The 21478-nt window shown below is 42.9% G+C and overlaps 1 protein-coding gene across 26 annotated transcripts in view; it reads right to left on the bottom strand.

Annotated features, from left to right (window-relative positions):
• mbnl2 (muscleblind-like splicing regulator 2) overlaps positions 1 to 20985 on the bottom strand; it is a 57157-nt gene extending 36172 nt beyond the window's left edge. For 8 of the 26 annotated variants that reach the window (XM_037091188.1, XM_037091174.1, XM_037091185.1 and 5 more), the window contains exons 1-2: positions 20753 to 20984; positions 9942 to 10863 (exon numbers count right to left, since the gene is read on the bottom strand). In XM_037091188.1, coding sequence (XP_036947083.1) covers positions 9942 to 10115 — 174 coding nt within the window. In that variant the 5' untranslated portion in view covers positions 10116 to 10863; positions 20753 to 20984. Of the gene's footprint in view, positions 1 to 9941; positions 10864 to 15836; positions 15991 to 16843; positions 17139 to 20752 lie in introns of those variants that run through there. The other 18 variants (XM_037091190.1, XM_037091176.1, XM_037091184.1 and 15 more) reach the window with 8 other exon arrangements.
• Positions 20986 to 21478: the final 493 nt, after the last annotated feature.

The raw sequence follows: 21478 nt of genomic DNA, 5'->3' as shown, positions 1-21478 counted from the left end.
CTTTACCATGCTTTTTAGAAGGCAGGCACATGTCAATCACTGTCAGCCCAGTTTACACTTATCACTTTATTAATGCAGAGTAATTTTCATACTGATGTACCAGCATATAGGCCTAGACATTTTCTGCACTGACACATGGGACTGGAGTGTCATGCTAGGCCTGGCTCACAACAGCCTGTTGGACACAGACCAATAGTCACTTAGACAAAAAGGTGGAGAGAACCCATTCTGGTGTAGGGCCCCAAAAGATTGCATTTCTGTTGCCTCATTAGATAGAGCCAATTAAGAAGATCTCTGTCTCATTATAAAGGCTTGCCCCTGGGAGACAGCTGGGCCTGTCTATCTAACTGTTTGTAGCTCCCTAGGTGTGTGTGTGAGTGTGTGTATGAGACGGGGGTGGCGGGGTGGGAATTGTGGAGCATCTTAGCACTGTGTCTTTGTAAGTTTGTCCATTTTATGATCAGAGGAGTATTAAAAGCAGCCTGAGGGGAGCACTCAACACATTTCCTGAGCAACAATTAATTTCTATGTTTAATGTGGGCCACGGTAAATGCCATATGTTTCAGTATACTGGCAATACAGGGAACATACTGCAGCGAGCAGGAGGCATCACTGACCTTTCCAGGAAAAAAAACAGAAGGCTAAAGCTGCAGATTGTACAAGCATGATATACATTTTTAAATGATTTAATATACAGCCGGACAGAGCAGACAAATAAATAATTCTCTCAGTAGGAATCAGAGCACAACAACATGAGTGTGTCTCTGATGAGTGACGATGAAACTACATATTAATATTTAATGAGACCAATACTAAAGGTCAAGCACACAGCAAGCCTCCTGCCTGACTCGCCATAGATCCGCCTTCAGCTTTACTGCAGAGGTGCTCACTCACAACAGCATCAACGACTGCAGCAGTAAGGGAGTTTGAGTCCAGCTGGCTTTGAAATCCACAAATGTGAGGATGGCATTGATTCTGCAGTGCTGATTTAAGTTGCTGCTTTTTTTTGCAGGAAGAGGAAAAAAAAGAAAAAAAGAACATTGCAGAGAATCTAGTACTTTATCAGCACTGTGGGCAGCAGAGAGAGAGATGGAAAAAGAGGATGACTCAGTGATAGTGGGTGGATTGAGACCAGGTGAGACACTGGTACAGCAGATGGGCAGATTTTCAGCACTCAGTCTCTCCATCGTTGCAGGCGGCTCGCTGGGTGACGAACACCTACTACTCTATCTGACATGACCAACAGTAGTGCCATATATTTTGTGTTTTCCAGAGAGGATGTAATGGAGTTCAAGCTCTAGTGCGCCAAGCAGAGTGGTGTAGAGAGTAGGCTGATTGCCCTACATATGTAGGGCCTAAGCTGCGCTATGGAACTGCTGTCGAGGGAATACAAGCCTGAATACCAAGAGATATTATTCTGTAAAATTTTGACTTGAATGACATGAGTCACTTTGATATTGTCATTGTTAGTAGTAAGAGAGAAGTAACTTTTTTAGTTTTGCTGCCCATATTAAAGGACAAAACTGTTTACCACAGAGTAAAACAGCCATGAGAGTAAAGAGATGCCCTGAAATTTTTCAGTAATGTCTGAGTACTCTAAGAATACTAGTGCCTACAGATGGCTCCATCCAGTCCTGCAGCTAGACCCAGAAGGCGACAGTGAAATGTGGGGATCAAAGCAGACACTCTCTCTATCACATCACATCACACACACACACACACACACACAGATGTGGGTCACTGCGGTGGCCCAATTAAAATGCCAACATGTGCCCTACTGTATCAACTTCTCTGATCAACCGCAGCCCAGCGCAATGCTGTGAGTCTGTTCCAACATCAATAACCTTTGTAAGTGTCTACCTCTAGCAACACTAACACTACACTACAGATGACAACACTAACATGAATATGTTACATCAGAGGAAGACAGCTATGAAAGATCAATCAAAACAGTAATAACATGGGAAAAAAGGTGGAGTTATGTGATAATAATAATAAATATGGAAAGTTTGGAAAAGAAAGAAACAGAACAGGTAATTGAGCTGTGAAACTTTCTATGCACTCTGATTTACAAAATGTTTCGTGGTTTATTTTATTAGTATCAATTTTCCAGTGAGCACTTCATTAAAAATAGGACTGACTGACTAGCTAGTCAGGGTCACGGGATGTTAACACTGAGCTGATCTGACCTCCTCCTCCCTCCCTCTTATCTCTTCCCATCTTTGGAACTTTTTTTTTCAACCAGTTAAACTGGGGCTGCGGGGTGCAGGAGGTGAAATCATACGGATCAAATGAAATTTGGCATGGTTTGCACTGGAAAAACAGCGAGTGTGCGTGCATGGGCCGGCGTACGAGGAGGCCTGTTTAAGGATCGGTGGCGGTGGGGGTCTCCGAGGGGCTCATCAAAGCATGCCGCGTCCGCTGCAGCCCCGCGTTAAGCTCAAGTCAGTGCCTCATTGTGTCTGTGTGAATGACCCTGGGGGAACACCAACTCCCGCTGCGCCGCATGCATTCCCCTCCACATGTTTGCTCTGCCCAGGGTGTGGCCCAGTTCGAGAGGATTACGCTGAGGAATGCAGCCGAGCCCATCTTTTAAAACAAGAGTGGAGAGGGGGGCTGAGGCCATGGGCATAAAGTTCATGTTCACTGAAGCTTCCTAAAGATCCCCAAAAAATGCAAATGCAATAAGCCAAGAGGGAGGAAGTTACAGTGAAGTAAGAGAAACCTCTAAACTTAAAAAACAAGCTGTCTTTGGTGTCATTTCAGTTTCACTGTCTGGTTTCTGTCTAGACTGGTAGCTATGGGGTAACAGATTAAACCAAAGGTCGCAGGAACCTTTATTCTGAATCTTGATGACAATCTTTGCTAATTGGTTTAAAAATGTTGCTCTGGCGACCTGCCCAGCTAGACTTGTCACTCACTCCTGCCATTTCTCCACTTCTTTAGTCGAATCAATGTTCTCTTGCCCTTCTCTCTTAGCCATTCAAATATTAACACCTCCCCTTCTTGTCAGGTTCCCTCGCTTCTTCGTTTACCCGGTCCAGTCAATCCCACGACCCCCCCCCCCCCCCCCCTCAAAAAAAAAACTTCTGCTCTTTTAAAGCAGAGTCCGGATTAAGATGTTCTTACCAAGTGAGGGAAACCAGGGCACCTACCCCCAGGGGGACTGCAGCGATTCTCTGACACAAGTGAGAAAACACACACCTGAAAGTCGCTCCTTTTGTTTCTCATGCTTCACCACTTTCTTTTTGAAAACCGCAACTTGATGAAACACGATAGTGCCAGGATGCTCTGGACTATCTCTGGCCTTGCAGACTACTGGAGCTCAGTCAGGCATGGAGGTCGCCTGGTAAAATCTTAACAGGCCTTGTAATCAATCTCTTTTGTAAAAGCATGACGGCCCCATGCTTTGCAAAGACGGCACCTTCACACATGTCTAAAAATACTCTGCTTCGTTTATGATCTGCTTATGTGTGATCTGTCACAGTTGTCCAATGACAAACAGTTGAAAACATAAATTGAGACAAACGCACTGGACATGGGAAGTCTTTCAATGCAGAGGGAAGAAATACAATCCAGTCGGGGCGGTCAGAGTCACCACTTAAGAGAAAGAACTGGAAAACCAGAGAATGTAGCATCAACAAAAGGCTACTGTCAGAAGCACAGCCAATGTGACATCATCACATGACTGGTGTGATTGCATTTGCTCCATTAACGTAGGTATTCTCACTCATTTCCTCCAGCGCCACCCCCTCCCCTCATCCCCACCACTATGTCATGTTTTCCGTGGTCAAAGTGCAACAAGTATCAAAGAGCTTGAAGGAAATTGCTTCAACCACGAAACATCATTTGAAACACTGATGGAGGTACAGTGCTGCCTGTATTGATTATCTATCACCTTTTCTGCAGTGAATGATGTCAAAGATTCAAGCAAGGAGTTGTTCAACCCAAATGTGAATGACATGTCAATCACTCTCATTGGAAGAGATTAAAATTTCCTCCAACAAAATGTTGTGCAGCAGCTTTGATGCTATAATCAGCGTTGCAACTAATACTTACTCTCCGTATCTATTCATATAGTTATCATTACTGATGGATTAACGTGTTATCTACAAAATGTCAGGGTAAAAAATGTTCATCAGGGTTTCAAGAAAAAAAACTTTTACTTTCTTTTATCGGATCAAAAATCCAAAAACCAAAGACTACATTTACTATCACATATGACAAAGAAAAGCATAAAGTCCTTGAAAACCTGGAAGCAGCAATTTTACGACACTTGTGTTAAAAACAATATCTGAAATGAGTTTCCTCCATAGGGTGACTGGGATCAGCCTTAGGGATAGGGTGAGGTGCTGGGACATTCAGAGTTAGCTCAAAGGACAGCCACTGCTCCTTCGTGCTGAAAGTCAGCTGAGATGGTTTGGTCATCTGATTAGGATGCCTCCTGGGCAGCTCCCTTTGGAGGTTTTCTTGGGCTAGACCACTGGGAGGAGACCCAAGGGTAGACCCAAAACTCGCAGGAGGAATTATATGTCTCCTCTTTTCTGAACACCTCGGGATCCCCAAGGAGGAGCAGGAAAGCACTGCTTGGGAGATGGATGTCTGGAATACCCTCCTTAGCCTACTGCCTCCATGACCCGGCCCCGGAATTTTTTATTTATTTATTTTTTAGAAAAAAGTGGAAGATTAACAGATTATCAGATAAATTTTATTTCAATTGGCAATTTGCTCACGTTCAGATATCAGTCATTACTTATGTGCCTTTACAGACCTTAACTCTATTTGGTGGATGTCATAACCATCTGGCTTAACCATGTCTTTAGCTTGATTAGCAAATATTGATTTAAAACATCTTCATGTGTGGGAGTCATCTCGTGTTACCACACTGTTTAAAGATCTACAATGCCTCATTGTGCCTGGCAGCCACCAAACCTGTGTCCTTGCTGCAAATGATGTAGCCATGTTAGAAATCATATCCGAACATTTGCCACTGCTACTCCTGTTGTTGAGGTCACCACTGTCATTTTTTTCATGACATGTCTCAAGGGAAATGAATGATAACTGGAATGCTATATCATGTTTACCAACCAAACCTGAATACAACTTTAGTTGGACAAAGATGAAGCAGCTCGTCCTATTTTGAGAGATGACAAATGTAGCGTGGAGAGACTATTTCTAAAGCCCACGGAGTAGAGCAGAAGGACAAAAAGAATCCCCTAGACATTACACTACAGAAATGCTGAGAGCAGCGTAGCTGAGTTGGGACGTTGCAAGCTTTATGATTGAGAGAGCCGGTGCAAACCTTGCAGGAATTATTTCTCATAGACGTTAGTCCCATGCAAAGCACACTAACAGAAAATGTTGGTTTGCTGTTATCTTCCCAGGTCATTCCTCTGCACCAGATAAATGGGACTTGTGTAAGTGGCCGCTGTTTGGCCATTCCCAAACCCCCACTACACCCGTCCCTTTTCTCAGCATCTGTCTGCCTCTGCACATGGTCTGCTGACTTTGCTGCCTGATCAAAAATCTGAAAGGCTTGCTTGTTCTCCAGGTCAATAAGGATAGATGCACATATAGGAGCAGTAACTTATTAAATGATTCTGCTCTCACATGATATTCAAACCCAAATAAAAGGCATTTTCTCTTAATTTCTTGAAACTTGTCTCTTGTTCTTGCCATGGGCAACAACAGCTAGTCCTACTGTACTTTGTGTAAAATGTATAATAACTCGCCAGTCTGCCAGTTTGCCAGTAAGAAACACCCATAACTTACATAGTACCCTCTAGAAACAACTTGTTGATCTTAAAATCATTAAGTTGATTTCATTTTAAAACTCCTCAATATCTGAATCACGATTACAAATGATGTCATAATACATCTAAAATGAACATTTGTGCAAAAACAAGGAACAAATTGTTTTATTCAGGAAATGGGCTGCAAAATTGGAGTTCAGAAAGGAGGCACTGTCATCACAGTGTGTATTTACCAACTCCGTCTGAAAACAACAACGGGAACAGTCAAATTCTCCACTGAGTTGGCATGCTTGCCTACTGCTGCCTGACAAGTGCAACAACAGAGTTACACCTCCTACTCCACTCCTCTGCTGAGCCGTACCTTTCACGTGTTTATCAAAAGGACCCTTCTGATCATTGGCCAAGTCACGCCTGGCAGCACACCCACCCCAGGCATGATAACCCTATCAGATGAGAAGACCCAGGAAGACGATACGGACGTAATGGGGTGGAAACTAGCCTGCCGTGGAGCGAAACACATTTCCTAATGCATAATAAAGCATTCATTCTCTTAGCTGTCACGAGGAAAGTCTTTGTGAGAGAGGGGGCGAGAGAGTTTGGGTTAAAAGTACAGAGGATTCTGTATTCTTCTTCTGTCACTGGGGTTGTGTGGTGAAAAGAAGGGCAGAGCAAGAGAGAATGAGTGGCTGCAATTAGAGACAGTTCTGTCTATACATTTATCAATTTAGCTGCATTAGGCTTTCTGCTGATGGGCTTTCCCAGAGCAGACAAAACTGAGAGCAGCAAAATTCCTAGATTAAGAATATTATAAGCAGCTCTATAGTATGCAGTGGTAGGGTCACTGCCAGGAAGCCCAGACAGTAGAATTCCTGTGTGGATGCAGCTGTATAATTCACAGGATATTAAAACAAAAATGAGCCACGCAGGAGCAATTTCCTCAAAGCCTGTATCCTTACTAGGGATCAACCTATAAAGTCCATACCAATATAAATCATTCATTATCAAGAAGAATGATACCTGATATTTGGGACCGATGTACATTTGCAATAAAAATTAAAGTGTTTGTGTCAGTTTAAAATAGCCAGTTATGGGATGTAACGAGAACAAGTTAAGCACTGTGTTTATGTAAAAAATGAGGTGCTTTCCTTGGGTTTTTCCATTTTCTGCTATTTCACAGAAAAGAGAAAATTTTCACTGGAAAACACGGAATGATAATTGGAAAAATGCTGAATATTAGAATTGATAACTGACCTGACCAATAATCATTCAATCCCCAATCTAGTCCTGACTGGTAGTCATGACACTTTCACCAAAGCAGTCTGCTCAATTAGGTGCCAAACAAACAAGCCAATGGAAAATAAACTAATACAGCGTATGCACCATGCTCTTCTAGGTTTCAAGAGATTGTGTTGCCTGCCAGCACACAACACAGCCCACCAGGGTAGCTTTCAAACAGTGACCTGATGGGAATTGACATCAAGTCATCCACACCCAACACTAGCTGGTTCTGAGGTTCAACAGGGGACGCTGACAACAGCTGTGAAGTTGCCATGGTGATGCTCTGGAGGCAAATAAAGACCTCCCTTTCAAATCCTTCAAAAAACGTGTCAGAACAACATGTGTCAGATAAGCAAGATGACCCTTTTGCTCACTGAGGTAAATTATCCCTTGCAGAGACACATGGAGTTTGATGCAGTGACCAGAGCAGACCTATAACCAACATTGCTAGTAATGACAGGATAACTGGAATGGAGCCTTTTGAGCATAATGATGGGCATTGGATTCCTTGGTGTGATAGTGTTTTGTGGTCATTTGGAGCTCTTCTAGTCAAAAATATTAGTAACATAACTGTGATCAGCTTTGGAAGGGCTGATGGTACAGTGGAAAACTGTCAGCCATCAGTGATGGACGATGCCATCGCCCAACCCCACTGGTGTTGTCACTATCACGCCTTTCTAAGCAACAGAACAAATATTAGATGGGGCAAGAAAATGAAGAAGAAGCTTGTTCTGGTCATAACTGTCTATCCTGGGCTATATCAGACAAAACTACCACAACAGAGACAGAAAAGCCCATTTGTGGGAGCAGATCGGCCAGGCACTGAATGCTGCTGGTAGGTGTTGTGCTTTTATCACCCTACGCATTGTAAGCTTGTTGTTGTGCTGTGTAGTCAACCCGCTGTTACCATAGCATTAGCTATTATCAATCAATGTTGAGGGTTTTTTTCTCGCACAACACAAATTTTCTGACAGAAAGGAACACTATATGGACACAGGGCCTAAGTAACCTCAAAATCCTCGGGGCTTGACAGCTGCCTCTGAGACATCAGGCTCTTCTTTCATTCTGCACATTAAGGTGCAGATGATGAATGAATTGTCAGTGGACTGACTCAAAGACACTATTTGTACAGGAATATCATGTAAACTCATGTCATGTGCAGGCGATTCATGTCGGGCCTTCCATTGCATGGTGCAACAACAAATCGATCCCTTTATGCTTTCAGCTGCTCGCTCATTAAACCATAACGGCATGACAGGCAGCAAAATCTGGCAGCTGGGACGGAATGTCACTCAATGACTGACTACAAGCTATAACTCTGTGAGGCTTACCATGAGCAAAGTCTTAGCCAAGAAAACAGCCAATAGCACCATAAAGGCAGCTTGTTTTCAAAGTGTCAAATAAATAATTGGCTTTAGCAACTTGTAATGAAGAGGGCTTTTACACGCTCTCAAATCTTGATGAATTTCAAGCATGAAAAATGTGAGTGTGTGGAAAAGCTCGCCATGCCATATAAGAATTACCAGTATGTTTTTCTCTTTGCACAGTGTGAATCTGCTCTATATCTCTCATCACTGACCTTGCACACAACCTTGAAAAAATGTGACATGCACTGTCCAGACACTGCACTGCTGTTGTATAGAAAATGCAGCTACAGTTCACTTAAGAAATAAGACAAGCTCCTTGTAGCTGCAGTGTTCTGCTCTAGTTTCTTTGGCTATTTATCATTGTCACAGCTGTTTTTTTTGTTGGGTTTTTTTTTTCAGCACAGCTTAAAAATGTTGGGTTACAGTCATCTTTTTTGCAGGAAGTGGGGGATTGTGTGAAGCAACCTTGTTGTAATTGGGGAAACTTTAATATTGGCTGGTGTTACACTAATTTACTACATTTTCATAAGAATGAAAATGCATTAAAAACATTTTTAAAAAAGCAAAATTTAATGTATTGATCACAACAAATGATAGTTAAGATTCTGGCATCAATCTTACAAAAAAGATGATAAACCATATCTTGATAATGCAATAACTATACATGTTCTTGGAGCTGTGGGAAACAAACATTACAAAACAAGCTCTAACTGTTTATGTTGGTTGTTGGCTGTGTGTGACAGCTGAAGTGCACCCAGGAATAGAAGCCCTGGAATGACTTCAGGCGATCAGATGTACACTCACATGTATAAATGATGGACATGACATGGAAATATTAGAAGAACTTACCGTACAAAAAACCTAACACAGACACACACACACACACACACACACACACACACACACACACACACACACAAACACACACACACACACCTGTGGTGACAGTGAACATGACAACAGACCTCTCTGGCCTTTAGCTTCATAGGTCAGGCCAGTCTGCTAATGGCAGCACAGCATGGAGACCTGACACACATGCTAATTTGAGCAGACAACCTACACCCACCAACCATTAGGTACCACAAAGCTGTAACGCTTTATGTCAGATTCTATATTGGTACTGCAGACATATAATCCAATTACTTACTTATAATTCCAATCACTTAATAGTTATTTGATGCATGCACCAACATCACCACAACAAATTCCTCGTATGTGTAAAATCGTACTTGGCAATAAAGCTTTTCTGATTCTGATTCTGAAAGCTTTTCTGATTATTCATATTTGCTTTACATCAATCAACAGCTCCATAAAGATATGTTGAGATAAATAAAACAGATGTAGAAACCATGATTTCATTCCTGGTGTCATGACAACAAATCAACCTCTAAATAAGAGTGGAAAGATTCTCAATAAGGGTAGATTTTTCCATCTGTACCAAATACTTGTGTAAAAAAGGTAAAAAATGAAAGTAGAGGATAGATTAAAATCATAATATCCCAATAGAACAAGGCAGTTATTGTATTATATCTGAAGTACTCACCTTTAATGAGTCAAAGCAGGCAATCACCCTCCCATTCTCCACCTGGCAGCTCTTGGGTGGGTGGGCAAATTTGCATTCCTCATCACTGCGTGAACAAGTCCCTCTCTGAAACTGCCGGCACACTTCCAGGGTCAGCCATTTTGTGTCCCGTATCGAGGCAATATTCAAAGCCATGTCAGCGGAGCTGGCTGTGGAGCCGGGGTAGAGTGGAGCCACTTGGTTTAAGGAAGAGGCTATCCTCTAAGGAATTGTTTCGGAGTGTTCCAGTACAAAAAAAACAACAAAAAAAAAACAAAAAAAAAAACACAAAACAGCTAAAACTGATGGAACATGCAGCTATAAATGATCTGCGTCAGGTCAGTGGATGAGGTTTGTCCTTACGGACAGGAAAGTGGAGGTAATGGACTGGCAAAGTCTCTGTGACTGGAGCATGGGACTGCACTGTTGTTGAGGGGTTTGTCAGCCAAACAGCTAATTGGTTATCAATCAGTAAGTCTCAGGTGCAGACCTCTGACGAGGCAGAGGGGGCATGCTCGGAGCTCGGAGGCTCTACTGCTTGTACCAACGTCCCCAAAATGTCCTTTATATAAGTGATGATATTTGTGCAAGGGTGGATGTTGGGGAGCAAACGTGGTGCTATTTTGAGATGCAATGGCACACTTTAGGACAACACAAACTTCTGCTTTTAAAAGTCTTCAGAACCTACTCTATCTGAGCTTTGGCACCTTGGCCAGCAGTGCAGCAGCACCACCTCTTCACTTCTTCACACTGAGCACAGGTAAGGACAAAAGAAGAAGGTCAGGGGTGTTTGCAGCTGATCCAGGTCCTGTCACGACTGTAGAGGAAAATCTGGAGCACTTCAAACCCGCCCAGGGATCTTCAAGTAGGGATGTCGTCTCACAAGGCACTTTCTGTCAGTGTTCTGAGAGGGAGCAGAGAAAGAGAGAGACAAAAAACAAGCAGAGTGAGGTTATTTTCAGAGCGAGAAAATGGCTTGCTAAATATGATGGGCAACTATTTGTCTAATAGGCGTTAACAGTGTTTGTGTATGCGTGTCAATCTGAATCTGTGTGCATACTGCCCCGGAGCGGTGTTAGCTCTGTAGGGTACTGGGCTGATGAGCCAGAGAAAAGGCAGTTGTGAGGTTATTCAGAAGCCACTTGAGTTTAAGTCCCTCAATCACTGCTGTGTGCCATTGTACAGGGTGACTACATGCCCAATGGCTCTCCAACAAACTGCACACAAAGCGGTGAATGGTAAAAGCCTCTGTGCTATGAGACACTGGACATCGAGTCAGTGCAGAGATAGAAAAAAGCCCCAGGGTCCGACCCGCCCAGTAGAGTCATGCGCGGCGGGATGGTGCAACCAATAGAAAACCGCGCGGCGCAGCACTATTCTGGGCAGCCGTCCAGCAGCCAGAGAGGGACCGAGACAGATGCATATGCCAGTGCCAGACACGATTATGACGCTGCCCAGTGTCCAGCAATATTCACTGGTCTCCCACCATCCAAATTAGATACCGGCTCATTGACAGCGGCCTGTCAATTTAAATTCATAGGGGCAATGTGTTCAGTGCTTCTTGCCTCATCCTGTAAAGGCACTCGTCTCTGTTTCCATTTGCTGTCTGGGGGGGGACAATCAGCTGAGAAACAATCTGAGGAAGTGACCTTTAGCTTGAGTGTACGAAATCCATTACTAAGCTACTGCGCAGGGAGCTCTTTTCTTGGCACATCTGGAAATGTTTTTCTGCTAACCAGGGGCGGGAAGAAGGGGCTAAGGACACCAGATCTAGGGAGGAGGAGAAGGGATTGTAAAAAAGTACAACTCTAGTTAAAAGTTTCCCACTTCACTGCATAAACATCTATGGAAAACAGACAAACCAGGGGTAAACCAAGAAAACTTTAAAACTGTGAGAGCAATATCCTAAAACACCTCCTAAGGCACATGACAAGCTCCACTGGGTGTTAATGAAGGCAAGTTGAGACTTGTTTTCAACCCATCTATGCTACTGTTAAGGGAAGTAGAGATCCCTTAGACGGTTGTCATACAGGTGTACAGTCCTTCAGGTCCGGGTCTTGAGAGAGTATTTTTTGTCAGGAGGCCTAAACATCAACTTTTCATTTTGGTCAAACTTAACTGTCTCTAACTGAAGACTTCTAGATTCCATTTGTATTTTTTTTTTTTTTTTGTCTGAAATGTCAAAGAGAAAAGGTTGAGAAGACCATAAGAATAAGACCATATATCCAAAATGATCATGACTCATAAATAGGTCAAGAAGAAAGGTTGATATTCTTCGGACAAATAGCAGCAAAAAGATGCTTCCAACCAAATCTCCTATCAACACTATAGTGCTCCAAGCCTATGAATCCAGACCATTGTCTAGCTACTCATATTGTCCCACTTTAGTGCTGATCATGTGAAATGAGATGAGAAGCTTCCTCGTGCAATCGTACCGACGCCAGGGCTCCACTCTCTAAGGCGAGATTTAATTTCACACCATCTCCCCGGGGAGAGAGCCAATCGCTGCAGAAGAGAAAGTCAGGTAAGAATCATGTCAGATCTGACCTTTAACAATTAATCCCTTCTTATTTTTAGAAGCCAGAAGAAGTCTGTGATCAAGCTAACCTACTTTGTCAGAGCGTGTGAAGGGACGATGGCGCCATTTCTCTGTGAAATGACTTGGCCTGGAACGATGGAGCAAGTTGTGTTAAAATGATCAGGGAGCACAGTCATCAGTCATGTTTTGTGGAAAAAAGCAGAGGTTTACAGCACTTAGAGCATTCATAGATGGAGTGGGGCACGAGTGTGGATAAGGGTTGGTTGAAGTTATTTGAAAAGCTTACAGGGGACTCAACAGACGACTTTTAAACAATGTTTGTCATGAAAGCTATACAAAACAAATGGTGGGGACTAAAGATCAAAAAGACCCTCATGTGGGTGATGGTGGGATAAAAATCATGCAGGAACATGACCACATGACTGCTCCCATACTGAACAGACTACTGTGTGTATGTGAAAAATGACCTGGAAAATAGAACTGCTGTCAAGCAACTGTGCACTTGTTTGAGCAGCAAAGTAATCAATTCGCATTTTGATTCAATATTTCACCCAATAATCAAAGTTAAAAAGTAAACAGTTATTATTAGCTATTATTAAACAGATAATTGTCGTATTATGATAATCTCATATTATTTTATAATAAATACTGTCCAAGTTTCTGGGCCAATGCAAATACCAATATTGGGAGTTAAAAAGTTCCAATATCACTTGATCTATCAACATACACACATTGTTTGCAATGATCCCTCAAATGTGGTTATCAGCTTTGATAAAGATATGTAGTGGAGGAAGGTTTTACAGATTAACGACATCAGTGTACTGAAGTTATCATGTTAATAATTATAATTTACCCCAAGCATCTTTATCTGCATCATAATCTCTTTTTTCTCATTTCTCGTTTTTCATGTGGGCACATATTGGATATAAGCAAATACCAATATATGTCCGTGATGGACCCATAATGGCCAACTGATAAATCAGTCAGGCCCTACAATTTAACAACTAAATATCAAATAATTTAATCATAAAAATGAGAATAATCCTTAATTGAAGCTATGCTGAAAAGCAAACTGTCGTACTGGTGGAAGGGCTGTGACAGTCTCATATGACAACACTTCATCTTAAGAGCGTGAGAAACTCAAACAAACAGTGAAAGTAAACTGCTTTGCTTTAATGACTACTTTGAAAAAACATTGCTGAGGTCAGAGACAGAGCTTGCAGTTTTGATTTAGTCTTTTTTGACATGACCTTGGCTTGCAGCGTGCCTCTGGCTTGGCTAAGGCTAGCTTAGGTTCTGCTAGTGCATGTACTGCACCTAGAGTAGATGCAGCCTGGCTTACTTTACGCTGAGCTTAGTGGTCGCGCTTCAAGTACAATGCTATTGATATAAAGGATAGAGAAAGACAGATGGTCAGCAGGTAGGAAGAGACCACACAGCATCCAGTGTTTTGACCTAAGAGATTAGTGCTCCTGTACACCTTCATGACTGAACCAGGATCTGTTTCAGCAGTATTCAGGTTTTCCAGAGACAAGAATGTGAAGATTAGTAATGGCAATAGAGCCTGTGTCAGCAACTAGTCTAAAAATGTGGCTCTGACAATACAGAAGTACAGTGTTTTGTGTGTTACTGTGATGAAATGGATGCCATAATTTTTTTAATACCAAACACCCTGGCCGTTAATACAACTGTTCACTTTGACAAGTGAACCTCTCATCCAATTTCAATGTTCCCAGCTATACAGTACCACATTTTAAATCAAACATAAATAGCCAAATTGTGCACAGGAGTGTATGTCCAGTTTATCTTTAGTTCCTGAGTTCCTGAGGAAGGCTTTGTTCCCTCTGTGTCCTCAGTACAAACAGTGGACAGACAGACAGGGTGACCTGATAAAGCAGGGCAGAGATGTGAAGAAAAGCACCACGGTACTAGACTTTATGGATTACTGACGCTTACTAAGGCCAGCTGGCAGGGGCATTATCTTGGTCAGTCTGCTTAATTGAATGAGAGTCAGCGGGACTGGGGTGTCTCGAGTGAAAGTCATTGGCTTGACCTCTGAATACCACGTATGTAACCCATTAGTCTGGTATCTGTGCGCTCTGGCTGGGCGCTGCAGTTTATCTTAGCTGCTTGTATTTGTTCAGCAGAGACGATAAGCTACCTGCTTTCCATTGGTCGTAAGCCTTGTGACAACGTTTACTGTGGCATCAGCCAGGTGTTGCCAGCGAAATGAAGTAGAAACACAAATGACTGTGAGAGACAAGCACAAGGGCTGGGTACCTGAGTGCCTGCATTTCCATTTATTACCATTTTATGCTGGCAAACCACCCTTCTATGGTCATTTGCATGGCCAAGAGGAACAAGTGATCAATGTTTTTCAAGGCTGTGGAGACAGGGCCTCATTGTAGAGGGGAAATAGGAAAATGTTCAGTCTCCAGTGAGTAATGGAAAATGAGTGAGCCTCATAGTACAGGTTTTATCAAAATGTCCTCTGTCCTTAACAAACCTAACCTTGCTCATGACATCACTGGCTTGTTGGCTTGCAAAATGTTCCTTTGCATCTTCCAGAGAGGATCAGAGCTGGGCTATGCACTGCAGCCTAATTCGTGTTTAATACTATGGATGCTTATGAAATTGTCTTTGGCATAAGCTACAGCTACTTGAGCTGAATATCATCAAGTACCATTAGCGCTAAGGACAAATGAGGGAGCTCAGCAGAGGCTATACCAGGACTAAGCTACTGTTCTGAGGCAACACAAGAAGCATTTCACAGTGTCAGCAGATAGGTGTGCCCTATATCATAATAGCCTTAGCTAAACCATAGTGACCCAAATGGCCCTGCTCATGATATGGGACTGGGCTTTCCTCACCTGATCTGCGGCATGTTTCGTAACACTGAAAAGATGATGCACCTTTTAAATCATTCTTTAAGTTTTTAAAAGCATGTTTAGAGATAGTGTTAGCATCAGGGATTGATATCAACCCCAGCAGTCAGTAAATGTACCTGTTTAGTGCTTAACAACAGGATACTGGCAAGCCACCAGCTAATTACAGTATAGTTGACAGGTAGAGGTGAGCAGCGCTGCTCAGATAAACACGATGATTTACAGGATACCCCAGCTTACTTCATCCAAAAGACTGAGGTGAAATTTGTAGAAGCGCTTTTCCTATTTTTGATGAGTTCAACTAACACAGGAATCAAAAATAGAAAATACTAGGTTAGATTTAAGCTCTTGTTCATTGAAATATTTAGTGAAAAACATCAAATGAAGGGAAATCTTAAGCCTTCAAATTACAGCACTTGAAAACATAAGAGCTGAATGATTCAGCAAACTCACCCTTGTGCCACAGAGCAATCAGACTCCCTCTCTCGTGCAGAAGATGTCTGAGAAACCTACCAACCACTAAATCCTTTTAATACCAACTTGAGGTGCAATTTGTATGAGAGTCAATTCAGAGAAAGGGGATTTCTGTCTGACTGGGTCTTGCAGTACGGACTCGGTGCTTGTCTGAGACTTATCCCATTATTTTCTCAACAGGAAGGGCTGGACTGATGTTCCATTTTGAGAAAACACCCACTTCCCCTTGATCCGCAGCCAGACGTATGACACCACCCTGGCCTTTTCCATGCAGGCGATGATGTCCACTACTTGACCGCGCCGGGCCTAGCATCTAGCACGCGCAGCTAAATCTAGACAGACAGGCAGAAAGCTAGGGACACGTCAACCATGCCCTGTCTAACTCAAAAGGTTAATTATGATGTGGGCCTTATTAGAACTGTGAAGTTCCAGCTTATTCAGGTCATCAGCTGTTTGTGTCCACACGTACATAAAGAGTGTCAAAACATCACAACCAAGCCACAGCCTTTGCCCTTGTTATTTGGAAAATTTGTACACCCAAGAGTTCCAAGGAAAAACTTTACAAGAAAGCAAGCAGAGACAGGGTAGACGCCAAACAACACAATAACTTTTTCTCTGGAGAGTGAAAAATATGAAGCCCATGTGGCAAAAAGAAAAAAGCTCCTGACATTTGCACTGAGGAAGGGGCAAGCCAACTGCTGTGATAATAGTGCTTCTCCCGCAGGAGTCAGAAGAGAAAGTCCATTACAGTGCTGGAAACTGCAATACGGGTAGTTACTGTGTGGCTGCAAGCTCCAAGTGCTCCTGTGCATTTATCCCACACGCTCTGTGTTTTCCTCCCTTGATTTTAGCCTCACACTCTTTCTCTTGCACAGATAAAACATTCCCTCACCTCCCTCCCCACCCAGACTGGTATGCAGCACACTGCAGCAAACTCCTGAAAAAAACCCTAGAAAAAGCCAGCCAACATGACGGATCTTTCCCACCTCGTTTCGCTGAGTCCCGTAGCTGTGCTGTGTCTGTCTGCTGTCCCGAACACAGGAGGCAGCCGGTGCTTCTGTGACACGCCACTACAGTGAAGCTCTCCCTTCAGCCTCAGCCGCTGGAGTTAATGACCATGTGAACTGTTGTCATTCCTCACAAGCTGCCGACTGCTGCAGCCGGAGGTCCATGCCTAGACAGGGATTTTCTCTCGATGTCTCTCTCTCTCTCTCTCTCTCTCTCTTTCTCTCTCTCTCAGCCGCGGAGCAAGCGAGCGAGGCGGGCAGGCAGGCAGGCAGGAAGCAGAAGAGTGTCTACTCCAACTATCTGGCTGAAACACTTCCAGCCACCCCCCTCCGCCACACACACCCCTAAAGCCAGCCCCTTCCTGCCCACCAGCCTGTGGCAAGGCCCTGCCCCTTAACAGCTCCAGCCAATAGACGAACAGCTCCTGTGAATCACAGCTTTCTCTGCCTGTCGATTGGAAGAGAGTAGTGATGGGGCGAAAACTGTGCTTACAGTAACAACCTCTGCATGCTGATCTTAAAAGGTATTTCCCCAATTTCACAGTCTGCTCAACTAGCTATCACATTATTTATTCTTTGTCCATCCTTCTCCTGGTGGATTTGCTGATAATGAAATTCTAATAAGCACCTACTTAACTGTTTTCTAACAGGAAACAAGCTTAACAATATAAAGTCCAGATTTATTTTTCATACAACAAAGCATTACTGGTATTCAAAGAGTTGCTGCACTCGCATAATGAAGATCAGCCTTGTCCTTGTCTATGTTCTATCATCACATTTAACACCATCCCCCCAGGAAACAGGAGCACTGCACCTACTCCCCCTCCCGACTCTCCTCTACCTCCCCTCAGCATCTGTCCTCTAAACTCATCAGACACTCCTCTCCTCCCGTTCTCATCTCCCCCATCCCTCACCTGTGTTTTCACCGTTTCTCAAATCTATCTCTCAAGCTCTGTTTCAATCTAATCCCATAGTTTATTGGACTGGAAAATTGCACGCTAGTGAACATTTCTGTTATTGTTATTGCATCAGAATTTGCTTGGAAAAAAGAAGACTGGTGGTGACTGGGATTTGAAAAAAGCCTTGGTTTGTCTCCTCCCCCCGCCCGTCCTCTCCCCTCTCTCCACCCAGCCGATGACATGCTGGCTGGCATCATATGAGCCGTGAAACCGGAGCGTCACAGAACTGATGAGTCAGAGATCCAGCTTCACGACTTTTCGATCCAGATTCAATAGAACAGCTGTACCGTCTGTCTCGCTGTGTGTCTCTGTGTCTCTCTTTCTGCCTCTGTCTCATACAAAGGTTGTGAATGATGCGGCAGCCTGGGTGTTTTGTTGACATCAATAAGGCAAAACATGCCTTATAGTTCTATGATAAACAGGCCTATTTACTGTCTGATTTTGCTTTAATTGCTGTATATAATCTGACGCTGCACAGGCAATAGATTAGTTAAATAGTCTTGGGGAGATGGAGGTTAGGTGAATTAATCTCTCTAGAATGAAAAATTGTTTACCTCAGCAAATGATGCTGAATACTGACATCATCTTAGGCATCAGGGCACCTGTAATCAAAATAGACACAGAAGCGTCCTGTCTGTACATGAAGCATGAATAGGGAGGCGGGGTAAAACAGCGCAGGTGTCACCTTACACCTTCTGTGAATGTAATCTCACTGTGCTATATCATGTACACAGATGCAAGAGACGCAGAGATTTGAAGAGCGAGAATGCTCCGAGACTGCAAACAAGTGTGTATTACTGCAAGATGAAACCTGACTGGTATGCCCAGAAGAAAAAATCTAAATGTTATGATTCATCTAGAACAATAGCATTTCTACAGGCCAGCCCACTCCACCACCGCTGACAGATGAAGCTTATCAATTTCTCATTTGGCTGCAACCGACTTCTCAATAACCACATTACTGAATAACTGTCAATAACTGTATAACAAGTCCTGCTTGTAGCTAATTTCCACCGGCAGACCTCAGATAGCCTACCTCCTAAATAGATTTGTCCAACAGGAAAACAAACAAAAGCCTGGCAGACAAACAAGCTGAGCCACTTCCTTCCCACATGGTATCCCCTCCCCTCTTATTATCCCTGTCCTGTTTGACCCCAAACGGCTTGGCTCGCTTGCTCGCACACAGCCAGATTCTGTTGCCCAAAGCGGCTTCATTTTTGGATAAAAAATTCTGAAAACAATGGCGAATTATAGCAAATGAAGATTGACGTGTTAAACCTGTGTTTGAAAATACTCCCCAGCACAGAATACTGCACTCTGAGTTATTACAACTGGTTAAGCACGACAGAGAGAGGGAGGGGAAAAAAAAAAAAAAACAGGGCTCCGAAATAGGGCACCGAAGACAGATCAATGAAAAGGCAGCTGTCTTTTTCTATTATTAGCTGTAATCAAATATCAAGCGGCAGAGAGTTGCGTTTCCTTCCGCTTGAAAGCCATTCTGGTAAATTTGTCACACACTAAGTCCATATGATGATTGAGAATAAACAACTGCTTAATGGATGCATTGGCAAATGGTCAATCAGCGTTGTTTTGGAGCAAGTTCAAGGCTGTGCATTGAGGAAATACTTTTACTACATTCAAATTCACACTGGTTTGGGATCAAACATTGTCTATTTTATGTAATCTGTTAATCCGACTTAATACTATACGATGTTATTCCCCTATATTTCATACAGCTGAGTTACATATGCAACAATTATCAATTAAATGAGATGAGAAATAAATTGGCCGTCAACTATTGAATCAGTCTGCAACTATTTGGGGAAGCATTTAAGCAGTTTGTGTAATAATTAACTTCTTAAATGTGGATATTTTCTGTTTTACTTACTGCTCTGACACAGAGAAACTTAAATATTTTACAGACCAGACAGCTAATCAATTAATCATGGAAATAATCAACAGATAAATTGACCATGAAACTAATCTTTCCTTGCAGCCCTAGGTTGGTTATATAAAACAGTCTTCCAAACAATAATAAAGGTGATAGATTGCTTTGTCTTACTCAAATGTACCACTGCTGTAATAAAGATAGTAAACACAATTTATTCTAATACAACTCCATACAAATGACAAGCCAAAGACCGCTTAACAATTGCTCATTTGAAGTTTAATGTCTTCACTGCGCTTTCAATGGTGCAATTCTGTTCTGCGATGCCCCTTTCATAATGACCAATTACTGTACATGACCTAGCAGCTAGCCTGATCACAACTTATTAACCTTACCCAGGTGTAATAGCTCTTGCACAGCCAACCTGCAGTAGAGTATAATGAGCCTCCACTTATGTCTCATTACAACTGCTTTATATTTTCTTGTACGCGGTAATTAAACTTAACAATCCATTAATCAGCGTGCCATTTATTGTGTTTCCACATTTGCATTTAGAAGTAACAAACATACAAATGTTAGTAGGCTGTATGCTGGGATATGGCTCCAACTCCAATGATGAAAACGTCATTGCTTGATAGTAGCGACTGTCTGTCATTTAAGGGATCAATAATACATGAGTTATTAACAAATCTATTCACTGTTTATGGTCACTGGCTACTTCACCAATAGCACACAGCATGTGCCAGAAAGCATTACACACAGGGACCACTGAGATGTCAATGCATGCCGATTACATCTTTGTTTTTTATGGAGCTGCTTTCACTTGTTTTCATTAGCTATCTGAGCAATTTTCATGAGCTAGCATAGCAATCCAGACACCAGCGCGTAACGTTTGTGACAGTGGGGTAGCATCATTAGAACCACTCTAGCCACCTATACTGCTCAAAGAGACACTATACTCACCATAACGCCGAAACAAGTGTGTAAAGAAGCGTCAGGACCAAATGGTGCTAGCTGCTAAGCTAACTACCTGCAGCTTACCTGATGACGAACCTGTCGCATCCAGCTGCACTTCAGCCGCCACCGCCGCTTCTCGAGAGCGCTATTTAGGTTGGAACGGGACCCAAATGTTCGGGAACAGGACGGCAAAAGGGCTCTTCGGCCGAGACTCCTCGCTGTTTCCTTGTGGCAGCAACTTTTCCGCTTTCGAGGTGTTTTTCAGCGAAAGGCAGAGGACAGCTATCAGCTGCTACACGCTAGCTCGCTAACTACTTTTAAGGCTAAGGTAGGAAGCAACAAGCGATTTTGACAGTTCGATGAAATGTTGAATGTGCCTCGGTAGGGGGGGTTGGTGCTGAGATATAAACATTAAGAACGCACGTATTATCAACCTTTTCAGATAAATTGAGCTTCAACAAAGGGACAACAAGTACGACATCATATGGCATGGACATGTTTTGTTTCATTTAAACACGGAAATGTACTTTTATTCGATAAACAACACAATTCCCACCCTACAGCGAGGATGGTACAGTCCAGAGGAATCAAGGGTAAAGGGAGGGGGGGCGCTTGTTACCTAGGAAACAACAGTGATTCTCCCTTGGGGAAAGATGTGTGTGATTTATGAACCAGTGACCGAGTGTCTGTCTGTCTGTCTGTCTGTCAAAATGGCCTACCATCGACAACATGAAAACATTAAAGACACTTGTCAAAGCCTATTGTATTATCCTCTGATATACTGTATTAAGTTCTTGCACTTTAATTAGA

This window comes from Acanthopagrus latus, chromosome 24 (assembly GCF_904848185.1).
Source record: "Acanthopagrus latus isolate v.2019 chromosome 24, fAcaLat1.1, whole genome shotgun sequence".
Classification (NCBI taxonomy): Eukaryota; Metazoa; Chordata; class Actinopteri; order Spariformes; family Sparidae; genus Acanthopagrus; species Acanthopagrus latus.
This window is presented reverse-complemented; position numbering and strand designations above follow the sequence as displayed.